Raw genomic sequence first — 13,613 nt, 5'->3', positions numbered from 1 at the left:
TCAGGAGGCGGAGGTTACAGTGAGCCGAGATCATGCCACTGCACTCCAGCCTTGGAGACAGTAAGACTCCGTCTCAAAATAAAATGAAATAAAATAGATACACAGATACTTACCATTGTGTTATAATTCTACAGTATTCCGTACAGTATCATGCTGTCCAGGTTTGTAGCCTAGGAGCAGTAAGCCATACCATCAAAGACTATCGTCTAGGTGTGTAGTAGGCTAGATCATCTAGGCATGTGTAGGTACACTCTATGATGTTTGCATAATGATGAAATCACCTAAAGATAGGTAACTACACTTGCATGCACGTGCCTTCAAGATGTGTTATTATCTCGAAATTAATATTACATCGTGAAAGGTTGGGACCAGGAACAATGGCTCACGCCTGTAATCCCAACACTCTGGGAGGGTGAGGTGGGTAGATCACTTAAGCCAGAAGTTCAAGTTCAGCCTGAGCAACATAGTGAAACCCTGTCTCTACAAAAAATACAAAAATTAGCTGATCTTGGTAGCACATTCCTGTAGTCCCGGTTACTCGGATGGCTAAGGTGGGAAGATTGCTTGAGTCCAGGAGGTTGAGGCTGCAGTGAGCTATGATGACACCACTGCACTCTAGCCTGAGTGACAAAGCAAGACCCTGTCTCAAATACAAAAAAAAAGAAAGAAAGAAAGAAAAAGAAAAGAAAGCTTGGTGGATTTACCAAACATACCTTACTGTCAAGGTTCTTCATTGTTAATAGATCAAGAGACTTCAGGGAATGTCCTGTAGGTGAAATGAAGTAAAGACACACGTGGATGCGAGAATCATGGTACTCAAACAAGGAACGTTTAATCTTCAGTTCTTCTTGAAGATAGGCCTCAAATTGGGCATCTATGTAGTCAACTATTGGTTGGTAGCTAAAAAAATAATTTATACATTTAACATAACAGACTTATAAAATCTAAAGCCTGCTTTTTGACGACTTAATGAACAGTTAACATGTATGTAAGCAGTTTGCTATAGTGATAAAAAAAAAGTTCATAACATGTCCATACAAAGATATTAATTCCAAACCAATAATTAGGTTCATGCTTTACTCTATGATTATGTAAAATGTAAACATAGAGGAAAGCTGGGGGCATCCGACAGGGGACTAGTATCCAGAATATAAAAAGAATGCAAGCAACTAAACAGCAACAAGAAGAACAAATAATCCCGTTAAAAAAGTGGGCAAAGGACATGAATAGACATTTTTCAGAACACCAAAATACAAAGTAAAATCACAATGAGATATCATCTTACCTCAGTCAGAACGGCTATTGTTAAAAAGATAAAAAATGGCTGGGCACGGAGGCCCACGCCTATAATCCCAGCACTTTGGGAGGCTGAGGCAGGTGATCATGAGGTTTGGAGTTCAAGACCATCCTGGCTAACATGGTGAACCCTCATCTCTGCTAAAAATACAAAAATTATCCAGGCCTGGTGGCGGGCGCCTGTAGTCCCAGATACTTGGGAGGCTGAGGCAGGAGAATGGTGAGGACCCAGGAGACTGAGCTTGCAGTGAGCCGAGATTGCGTCACTGCACTCTAGCCTGGGCTACAGAGCAAGACTCTGTCTCAAAGAAAAAAGATAAAAAATAACAGGCCAAGTAGAATGGCTCATGTCTGTAATCCCAGCACTTTGGAAGGCCAAGGTAGGAGGATCACTTGAGGCCAGGAGTTTGACACCAGCCTGGGCAACATAGCAAAACCCCATCTATACAAACAATTTTTGAAATTAACCAGGCATGGTGGCATGTGCCTGTAGTCCCAGTTACTCAAGAGGCTGAGGTGGAAGGACCACTTGAGCCTGGGAGGTCGAAGCTGCAGTGAGCTGAGCTTGTGCCACTGCACTCCAGCCTGGGTGATGGAATGAAAAACTGTCTCGAAAAATAATAATAATAATAAATAAATAATATAATTTGGCAAGGATACAGAGAAATGGGAACCCTTAAACACTGTTGGTGGGAATATAAATTAGTACAACCTCTACAGAAAATGTGTACAAATAAAGTCAAATAAAGAAATAAGGAAATAAGCTAAAACTAATAGAAGCTGTATTTAAAATTTTTTGCTATAACTGGTTAAATAAAAATCTTGTAAGAAAATCAATTATATACAAAAGTATTAATCTTGTAAGAAAAGAACATTGCTTAGGAAAATAATAAAATCTGGACGAAAGGGTATTACTTACACAAATTAGTCTATGGCAAAAGAAGTTGAATTCTTTGAAATAAGAAAACCTTTTTTAATTTAAATAAGAAAACACTAACCTGGCTTCTTTGTCTATTTGATCACCATATCCCACTGTCTCCACAACAGTCAATTTCAACTGAACATTGCTTTCCTGAAGCTCATATGTCTGAATTTGAAGTCCAACATTTGAGTAAAAATGTGAGGATTTGTTATCTTTCAAGTTAGTATTAAACAATGTGTCAATCAGCGTTGACTTTCCAATTCCAGTTTCCCCTGTAATAGACATAGATTCATTGTCATAGGGGCATAAAGGGGCTGAGAAGAAGCAACACTTTGAATTCCTACAGTGGTTTTTTAAAATCTTAGAAAGTTGAACTCATAGAAGTAGAGAGTAGAATACCGGTTACCAGAGGCTGGGGGAGCAGGGAGAAAGGAAAGGTGGACTTGTTGGTCAAAGGGTACAAAGTTTCTATTTTTTTTTTTTAACTTTTATTTTAGGTTTGGGGGTATACGTGCAGGTTTGTTATATAGGTAAGCTCATGTCATGAGGGTTTGTTGTACAGATTATTTCATCACCCTGGTACTAAGCTTGGTACCCCATCGTTATTTTATCTGATCCTCTCCCTCCTCCAAACCTCCACCCTTAAGTAGACATTAGTGTCTATTATTCCCCTTTTTGTGTCCATGTGTTCTCATCATTTCACTCCCACTTATAAGTGAGAACATGGCACATATTCTCAGCCATAAAAAAGAAAGAGATCATGTCCTTTGCAGGATCATGGATGGAGCTGGAGGCCATCATCCTTAGCACACCAACAGAGCTCATTGCAGCACTATTCACAGTAGCAAAGACATGGAATCAACCCAAATGCCCATCAATGATAGACTGGATAAAGAAAATGTAGTACAAATACACCGTGGAATACTACGCAGCCATGAAAAAGAATGAGATCATGTCCTTTGCAGGAACATGGATGGAACTAGAGGCCATCATCTTTAGCAAACTAACAGTTTCAAACAGACAGGAGAAAGAAGTTTTGAGATCTATTGCACAGCAGAGTGACTATAGTCAATGTATTGTATATTTCAAAATAAGAGAGTTAATTTCAAATGTCTCATCATAAAAAAAATGATAGGTAAACCAGGTAATAGATATGTTAATTCACTTGATTGAATCATTCCACATTGTAAACATTTATCAAAACCTTACATTGTATCCATACATGTAAATAACTATGATTTTTCAATTAAGAATAACATTAATTTTAAAAATAAATAAAGGGTTTCAAATACTTCAAAGACTGGGATGGCCTTGAAAGTATACATGCTAGCCCTGTTTCTCTCACTCATTAACATAATGGAGAAAGAAAGTATACACTAAGCTACATCAGACTTTTAAGAGCACAGGAATGTTCCAATTTTTAACAATCATTACAGGTCCAGTGTGGTGTTTATGCCTGTAATCCCAGCACTTTGGGAAGCTGAGGTGGGCGGATTGCTTGAGCCCAGGCAGCTGAGGCTACAGTGAGCCACAATCACACCACTGCACTCCAGCCTGGGCAACAGAGTGAGAACCTGTCTCAAAAAATAAAAGGATTACATAATATGGCTAAGATGAGAATCACTGTAAACATGAAGATATATTTGAATTAATAGCATCAATGTTACACTGCTTAAGATAAGTTGAAGTGAACATTGGGAAAAATGAAGGAATAGTTCAAATGAGGTGTCTGACACTTACCCACACAGAGAATATTAAAAGTGAATCCTTGTCGGATAGATCTGTTCACCAACTGATTGGGCAAACATTCAAAACCAAAATGTCCAATCGTAGTTAAACAACGAATATTATTTTCTTTTTGCTTAAATAAAACAAAAATTTAGAGTTTTGTGTTAGAATAGAAAATGAAGTCATTTGAAAGGAAAATTATTATAGTACATCAAAGAAGTTAGAATTGATTATCATTTGATTATCATACCTCAGACAAGATGCAAACATATTAAGTAAATTTGTGAAAATAGAAGTCTGTGTTCAAACACATAGATTTGGCTATTATTTTTATAAATAAAGTGAATCTATCTCTCAGCACACTCAAAGAGGCTCTGTTTCTAAATTTTAAAAGAAATGGGGGACAGGTACAGTGGCTCATGCCTATAATCCCAGCACTTTGGGAGGCCAAGGCAGGCGGATCACGAGGTCAGGAGTTCAAGACCAGCCTGGCCAACACTGTGAAACCCCATCTCTACTAAAAATACAAAATTAGCCAGGCATGGTGGTACATGCTTGTAATCCCAGCTACTCGGGAGGCTAAGGCAGGAGAATCACTTGAACCCGAGAGGCGGAGTTTGCAGTGAGGCAAGAGCGCACCACTGCACTCCAGCCTGGGCAAAAGAGTGAAACACTGTCTCAATAAACAAACAAATAAATAAATATATAAATAAAATAGGGAATTAAGGAAATACTACAAGAAACTCTAATATATTACTCTAACATAATAAATTCTTTCTTCCATAAGAAAAAGAAAAAAACTTTAACATCCTTTCATTCTGCTGCAGCATGTTAATATAGTGAGAAAATCCCACACATGTTAATCCAGATGCTTCTCAATTTATGATGAGGCTATGTCCCAAGAAACCCCTCCTAAATTGAACATATTGTAAGTCAAAACACCATTTAATACACGTAACAAAGCTGAACATTATAGCTCAGCCTTGTCTGCCTTAAAAACGCTCAGAACACTTACATTAGCCTACAATTGGGCAAAATCAATTAACGCAAAGCTTATGTTATAATAAAGTATTGAATATCTCATGTAATTTATTAAATAAAGTGAAAAACGGCACTATCATAGAGTCAACAATTTAAGTTGAATGATTGTAAGCTGGAGATCCTCTACATATGTGAGGAAACCAAAATCAATTTGAAATTTTTAAAAAATCAAATGATGTATACTTCAAATTTGTTATATACCCTCTGAGGACTCGTGTTATATCAAAGAAATCTACTACTAATAACCCCATTCCAGAAAATTTGAAATCCATCAGTATTATACACAAAGTTACCAACCGATCATTTTTAAAAGGTTAAAAGATAATTCACTTTTTATTTCTAAGCACTTTTATTTTAAAAATGGGAATTATACAACCCCCTCCACACCTAACAACACATTAAATACCACTTTGCAATGACAGCTCAGCATACTTCACAGTTCTTAACACTATTTTATGAGGAATACAAAATGCCTTTTTATCTAAATTAACAAGCTTTAAAATGTTTTAGTATATCTGAGAATAAAGGAATTATAAATCCGTAGGAAAGATGTTAACGTAGAAGCATCAACAATTAGCTCAATAGATGTTGTCTACATTTATTTTGTACCTTTATAAAACAAGAACATGCTAACCAGCCTGGGAGGTAGAGGTTGCAGTAAGCTGAGATCTCGACTCACTACAACCTCCATCACCCGGGCTCAAGCAATTCTCCAGCCTCCCGAAAAGCTGGGACTATAAGCATGCGCCACCATGACCAGCCAATCTTTGTATTTTTTGTAGAGAAGGGGTTTCACCATGTTGGCAAGGCTGGTCTTGAACTCCTGACCTTAGGTGATCCACCTGCCTGGGCCTTCCAAATTGCTGGGATTACAGGTGTGATCCACTGCACCTGGCTAATTTTTGTATTTTTGGTAGAGACGGGGTCACACCATGTTGCTCAGGTTGGTCTTGAACTCCTGAGCTCAAACAATCCTCCTGCCTTAGCCTCCAAAGGGCTGGGATTACAGGTGTGAGCCACTGGGCCCAATCTACTAACAGAGATTTTAAAACAGCTATTATAAACGTGCAGAGACATAAAGGAAAGTGTGCATACACAATGAGTAAAAAGACAAAAATCCCAGGAGAAAAACAAAAATTATAAAATTAAGATAAAAGCAGAAAGCATGGCCAGGCGCATTGGCTCACGCCTGAAATCCCAGCATTTTGAGAGACCAAGGCAAGTGGATCACTTGAGGTTAGGAGTTCGAGACCAGCCTGGCCAACAGAGTGAAACCCTGTCTCTACTAAATATACAAAAATGAGCTGGGCATGATGGTGGGAGCCTGTAATCCCAACTACTTGGGAGGCTGAGGCAGGCGAATCCCTTGAGCCAGGTAGGCAGAGGTTGCAGTGAACTGAAATTGGACCACTGCACTCCAGCCTGGGTGACAGAGGGAGATTACATCTCAAAAATAAATAAATAAAGCAGAAAGCAAAGAAACAGGAAATAAGTCTTAGAGAAAATTAAATAAGCAAAAATTTGCTGTTTTGAAAAGATTGATAAGATTGATAAACACCTAGCTGGACTAATAAAAACATCCAAAACAGCCGGGCACAGTAGCTCACGCCTGTAATCCCAGCACTTTGGGAGGCCGAGGCAGGGAGATCACCTGAGGTCAGGAGTTCGAGACCAGCCTGACCAACATAGAAAAACCCCCTCTCTACTAAAAATACAAAAATTAGCTGGGCATGGTGGCATGTGCCAGTAATACCAGCTACTCAGGAGGCTGAGGTAGGAGAATCGCTTGAACCCGGGAGGCAGAAGTTGCGGTGAGCCGAGATCGCACGACTGTACTCCAGTCTGGGCAACAGAGCAAGACTCCATCTCAAAAAAACAAAAATCAAACAAAAAAACACCCAAAACACAAATTGCTCATAGCAGAAATGAAAGAACATTACTACAGACCACACAGATAACAAAATTATAATAGACTACTATAAACACATTTATGAACACATTTTGCCAATAAATTTGAAATAACTCTTTTGCCAACAAACTTGAAAATAAATAAATTTCATTGGAAAAGAACAAATTATAAAAATGACACAACGGGAAATAGGAAATCTAAAGAGTCATATATCTATTGAAGAAATTACAGTCAAAAACCTTTCCACAAAGAAATCTTCAGGCCCTGGCCGGGCGCGGTGGCTCAAGCCTGTAATTCCAGCACTTTGGGAGGCCGAGGCGGGCGGCTCACGAGGTCAGGAGATCGAGACCATCCTGGCTAACACGGTGAAATCCCGTCTCTACTGAAAATACAAAAGAATTAGCCAAGCGCGGTGGCAGGCGCCTGTAGTCCCAGCTACTCGGGAGGCTGAGGCAGAAGAACGGCGTGAAGCCGGGAGGTGGAGCTTGCAGTGAGCCGAGATCGCGCCACTGCACTCCAGCCTGGGTAACAGAGCAAGACTCCGTCTCAAAAAAAAAAAGAAACTAGGCCCTGCTAGTTTCACTATTGAATTCTATCAACAAGCAGTTAAAGAAAAATTCACACAAACTCTCTACAAAACAGAAGAGAGGCGAATTTTTTCCAATGTATTTTATGAAACCAGATATAATGGCAATATAAACACCTGACAAGCCAGGCGCAGTGGCTCACGCCTGTATCCTAGCACTTTGCGAGGTCGAGACGTGTGGATAACCTGAGGTCAGGAGTTCGAGACCAGCCTGACAAACATGGTGAAACCCCATCTCTACTAAATATAAAAAATTAGCCAGGCATGGTGGCACGTGCCTGTAATCCCGGCTACTTTGGAGGCTAAGGCAGGAGAATCCCTTGAACCCAGGAGGCAGAGGTTGCAGTGAGCCAAGATTACACCATGCACTCCAGCCTGGGCGACAGAGTGAGACTCTATCTCAGAAAAACAAACAAACGAAGAAAAAACACCTGGCAAAGATATCACAAAAAGAGAAAATTATACATTAATTTCTGTCATGTGCATAACTGCAAAAATTCTTTTTTACTACCATAATTAAATTTAATTTTAATTGTACAACTAGTGAGTGTGCAAATAAATTTTTCTTAACAACTGAAATATTGACATGAAAGATAATATTCCATTTGACTATTCCCCACATCCTATCTCCTTCCTCTTTTCCCTATTTTTATGATTTTTATGATTCTAAACATTAAAAAATACTTTTATATACACAAATATAGAGGTATTAAATTTTAAAAACACATACATGGCCGGGTACAGTGGCCCACACCTGTAATCCCAGCAATTTGGGAGGCCGAGGTAGGCAGATCACCAGAGGTCAGGAGTTCAAGACCAGCCTGGCCAGTGTGGTGAAACCTGGTCTCTACTAAAAATACAAAAAAATATTAGCCAGGCATGGTGGCAGAGGCCTGTAACCCTAGGTACTTGGGAGGCTAAGACAGGAGAATTTCTTGAATCTGGGAAGCAGAGGTTGCAGTGAGCCGAGATCGCGCCATTGCACGCCAGCCTGGGCTACAAGAGTGAAACTCTGCAACTTTCTTTTTTCTACTAAAATTCTATATATGTTACTTAGCTAGCTTTATTGAGGAATAATTTATATATAATAAAAGTTACCAACTTTATGTGCACCATTTGATGAATTTTAACGAATGTGTATAGTAATGTAATCACCATCATGATCACCATATAGAACATTTCTGACATCCCTAAAGCTTTCCCTCTTATCCCTATTCAGTCAATTCATAACCCTCATCCCTCAATCCTGGCAACCTCTCATCTGTTTTCAGTTGCTATAATTTTACTTCTAGAATTTCATTTAGAAGAAATCATACTGCACGGAGTTTTTTTTTTGTTTAATCTTAAAAAACATTACCAAATCAATTCACTTGTATATAAAAAAGATTATATATTAAAACAATTGACATTTATTCTAGAAACGCAAGGTTAGTTCAGCACTCAAAAATCCATAAATGATAAACTATAAAATATTGATACAAGAAACTGAAGAGGATACAAAAAAATGAAAAGATATTCCATGTTTATGGACTGAAAGAATCAATATCATTAAAATGTTTGTACCACTGAAAGCGATCTACATATTTAACTCAATGCCTATCAAAATACCAATGACATTCTCCACAGAAATAGAAAAAAATAGGCCGGGAGCAGGGGCTCATGTCTGTAATCCCAGCCTTTGGGAGGCCAAGGCAGGCAGATCACGAGGTTAGGAGATCGAGATCATCCTGGCTAACATGGTGAAACCCCGTCTCTACCAAAAATACAAAAAATTTAGCTGGGCATGGTGGCAGGTGCCTTTAGTCCCAGCTACTTGGGAGGCTGAGGCAGGAGAATGGAGAATGGCGTGAACCTGGGAGACAGAGCCTGCAGTGAGCCGAGATCGTGCCACTACACTCCAGACTTGGCAACAGAGCGAGACTCTGTCTCAAAAAAAAAAAAAAAGAAAGAAATAGAAAAAGTAATCCTAAAATTTACATGTACCCACAAAGGACACAGAATATTCAAAGCAATGCTGAGTATTCTGGGTACACTGAAGGAATCACATTACTTGACTTCAAATTATAATACAGAACTACAGTAACCAAAACAGCATGGTACTGTCATGAAAACAGACATATAGACAAATGGAACAGAATACAGAACCCAGAAATAAATTCAAACATGTACAGTGAACTCACTTTTGACAAAGGTGCCAAGAGCATACAGTGGGGAAAGAAGAATCTCTTCAATAAATGGTTCTGGGAAAATTGGATATCCATACATAAAATAATGAAAACAGACTCCTATCTCTCATCATATATAAAAATCAAATAAAAATGGATTAAAGATATAAATCTAAGTCGTGAAACTATGAACCTACTAAAAGAAAACATTGGGGAAACTCTCCAGGATATTGACCTGGACAAATACTTCTTGGATAATGCCCTACAAGCACAGGAAACCAAAGCAAAAATGGACAAATGGGATCATATCAAATTAAAAAGCTTCTGCACAGCAAAGAAAGTGATTAACAAAGTGAGGAGACAACCCACCGAATGGGAGAAAATATTTGCAAACTATCCACCTGATAGGGGATTAATAACCAGAATATGTAAGAAGCTCAAATAGCTCAATAGGAAAAAATCTAATAATCCAATTTAAAAACTGGCAAGTGATTGGAACAGACATGTCTCAAAAGAAGACATACAAATGGCAAACAGGTATATAAAAAGGTGCTCAACATCATTGACCATCAGAGAAATTCCAATCAAACCTAAAATGATATATCATCTCACCTGAGTTAAAGTGTTTTTTACCCAAAAGACAGGCAATAACAAATGCTGGCAAGAATGTAGAAAAAAGAGAATCCTCTTACACTGTTGATGGGAATGTGAATTAGTATGGAGAACAGTATGGAGGTACCTCAAAAAACTAAACATAGAACTACTGTATGATCCAGCAATCCCACTGCTAGGTATATACCCAAAAGAAAGAAACTAGTACACCGAGGAGATCTCTACACTCCCATGTTTGTTGCAGCACTATTCACAATAGCAAAGATTTGGAAGCAAGCTAAATGTCCATCAACAGATAAATAGACAAAGAAAATGTGGTACATATACACAATGGAATACTATTCAGCCATCAAAAAGAATGAGATCTTGTCATTTCCAACAATATGGATGGAACCTAACAATATGTTAAGTGAAATAAGCAAGTCACGGAAAGACAAACTTCACATGTTCTCACTTATTTGTGGGAGCTAAAAATTAAAACAATTGAACTCATGGAGATAGAGAGTGGAAGGATGGTTATCAGAGGCTAAGAAGGGTAGTGAGGGTGGTGAGGGGATGGTTAATGGGTACAAGGATATAGTTAGATAGAATGAATAAGGTCCAGTATTTGATAGCACAACAGGGTGACTATAGTCAACGATAAATTGTACATTTTAGAAGAATGAAGAGTACAATTGAAATGTTTCTAACACAAAGAAATGAAAAATACTTAAGGTAGTGGATACCCCATTTATCCTGATATGATTATTACACATTATGTGCCTATAATAAAATATCTCATGTGCCCCATAAATATATAGACCTGCTATGTACCCATAAAAATTAAAAATTAAGGGCTGAGCATGGTGGCTCATGCCTGTAATCCCAGAACTTCGGGAGGCTGAGGCTGGAAGATTGCTTGAGCTCAGGAATTCGAGACCAGTCTGGGGAACATAGTGAAACCCTGTCTCTACTGAAAATAAAAATTAAAAAAATAGCTGGGTGTGGTAGTACATGCTCGTTGTCCCAGCTACTCCAGAGGCTGAGGCAGGAGGATCACTTAAGCCCAGGAGTTAGAGCTTGTGGTGAGCTATGATTGTGCCACTGCACTGCAGCCTGGGTAACAGAGTAAAACCCTGTCTCAAAAAAAATTAAAAATTAAAAAAATCAATAAACATATTTCACCATATTAATAGTATAAAGTAAAATCACCATATGACTGACTCAAAAAATGAAAAATATTATATTTGATGAATTGAATACCCATTTGTGATTTTTAAAGTCTATTAGTAAAATAGGAATTAAAGAGAACTTCCTCAATCTGATAAAAACTATATTAGAAAAAACTTTAAATCTAACATCAGACTTCATAGTAAACATCTGAGTGCTTTCCTCACAAAATAAAGCAGAGATGTCAGCTCTTGTCATTTTTATATATTTTACTGGAGGTTCTTACCAGTCAATAAGGCAAACAAAAAGCATAAATATTCAAAAGAGTTTGTTATTTTATATTGAAAAAAGGTAGAAAATATACAAGAATCTACAGAGCATCTACCAGAATTACTAAGAGAATATATCGAAATTAAAAGCTATAAAGTCAATATACGAAAATCAGTTATATTCATTTCTAGTTTCTGCTCAGAGATGTAGAGAGCAGAAAAAAGACATCACTACTAACACTACAGGAATAAAATAATGGACTAAGGCAAGATCACAACTTTTTTTTTAACTCATCCTAGTACTGATGTTTCAGGTCCAAAAATTGTTCCAGAATTGAAGGAGAGACAGAAACCCACAGGAAAAGACAAGATGGGAACATTAACTTTTCTAGGCAAGAAAGACACAGACATGAGAAGAGTTCTAAAGCAAGGACCTAATTGCTAGACCATGCCTTGGCAGACAAGTAAAAACTTTGAGCCATAAACAGGAATCATCTGTAGCTGCTTTTTTCTTTCTTTCTTTTGTTCTTTTTTTTTTTTTTTTTTTTTGAGACAGAGTCTCACTCTGTTGCCCAAGCTATAGTGCAGTGGCGCAATCTCGGCTCACTGAAACATCCACCTACCAGGTTCAAGCGATTCTCCTGACTCAGCCTCCTGAGTAACTGGGATTACAGCCGCGCCACCACGCCTGGCTAATTTTTGTATTTTTAGTAGAGATGGGTTTCACTATGTTGGCCAGGTTGGTCTTGAACTCCTCACCTCGTGATCCTCCACCTCGGCCTCCCAAAGTGCTGGGATTACAGGTGTGAGCCACTGCACCCAGCCCTGTAGCTGTTTTTTGTTTGTTTGTTTTCTGGTTTGGTTTTTATTTGTCCTTATTTGGAAATCTGTCATTCTAAGTAGAGAATAAAGAGTATATTAATTATATTTTTTAATTTATTAAGGTTTGATTTAACGTATGTATTTAATTTTTATTTGTAATTTCAACTTTTAGATTCAGAGAGTACATGTGCAGGTTTGTTATGCAGGGATATTGAATGTGCTGAGGTTTGAGGGTGTGAATGATCTCATCACCCAGGTACTGAGCATAGTACTCAACAGGTAGATTTTCTGCCCCTACCACCCCCTCAACCCTCTAGTAGTCCTCAGTGTCCATTGTTGCCATCTATGGCATGAGTCTCATACTCGTATGTTTATGAGTACCCAATGTTTACTCCCACTTGTAAATGAGAACATGTGGTATTTGGTTTTCTGTTTCGGTATTAATTTACTTAGGATAATGGCCTCCAGCAGCACCCATGTTGCTGCAAAGGACACATTTCATTTTTTATGGCTGCATAGTATTCCACGGTGTGTATGTACCACATTTTTTTTTTTTTTTTTTGAGACGGAATCTCGCTCTGTCACCCAGGCTGGAGCGCAGTGGTGCAATCTCAGCTCACTGCAATCTCTACCTCCCAAGTTCAAGCAATTCTCTCGCCTCAACCTCCTGAGTAGCTGGGATCACAGTTGCCCACCACCACGCCCAGCTAAGTTTTTGTATTTTTAGTAGAGACAGGGTTTCACCATGTTGGTCAGCCTGCTCTCAAACTCCTGACCTCAGACTATCCATCAGTCTCGGCCTCCCAAAGTGCTGAGATTACAGGTGTGAGCCACCGTGCCCAGCCATGTACCACATTTTTAATCCAATCTGCCATTGGTGGATACCTAGGTAGATTCAATGTCTCAGCTATTGTGAATAGAGCTGAGATGAAAACAAGTACAGGCCGGGTGCGGTGGCTCACACCCCTAATCCTAACACTTTAGGAGGCTGAGGCAGGCAGATCACTTGAGGTCAGGAGTTTGAGACCAGCTTGGCCAACATGGTGAAACCCTGTCTCTAGTAAAAATACAAACATTAGCTGGGCGCGGTGGTGCATGTCTGTCATCTCAGCTA

The 13,613-nt window shown here is 38.7% G+C and overlaps 2 protein-coding genes across 4 annotated transcripts in view; one reads left to right on the top strand and one right to left on the bottom strand.

Annotated features, from left to right (window-relative positions):
• The window catches only part of MRPS17 (mitochondrial ribosomal protein S17), a 457,376-nt gene that overhangs the window by 342,659 nt on the left and 101,104 nt on the right, over window positions 1-13,613 (top strand). The window lies entirely within an intron of this gene.
• SEPTIN14 (septin 14) overlaps window positions 1-13,613 on the bottom strand; it is a 71,425-nt gene that overhangs the window by 52,391 nt on the left and 5,421 nt on the right. The window contains exons 3-5 of the mRNA XM_050783501.1: window positions 3,959-4,079; window positions 2,295-2,490; window positions 714-900 (exon numbers count right to left, since the gene is read on the bottom strand). Of these exons, the coding sequence (XP_050639458.1) occupies window positions 714-900; window positions 2,295-2,490; window positions 3,959-4,079 (504 nt within the window). The remainder of the gene's footprint in view (window positions 1-713; window positions 901-2,294; window positions 2,491-3,958; window positions 4,080-13,613) is intronic.

Source organism: Macaca thibetana, chromosome 3 (assembly GCF_024542745.1).
Source record: "Macaca thibetana thibetana isolate TM-01 chromosome 3, ASM2454274v1, whole genome shotgun sequence".
NCBI lineage: Eukaryota > Metazoa > Chordata > Mammalia > Primates > Cercopithecidae > Macaca > Macaca thibetana.
Note: the sequence above shows the minus strand (reverse complement) of the source record. Positions and strands in the feature narration are given on the sequence as shown.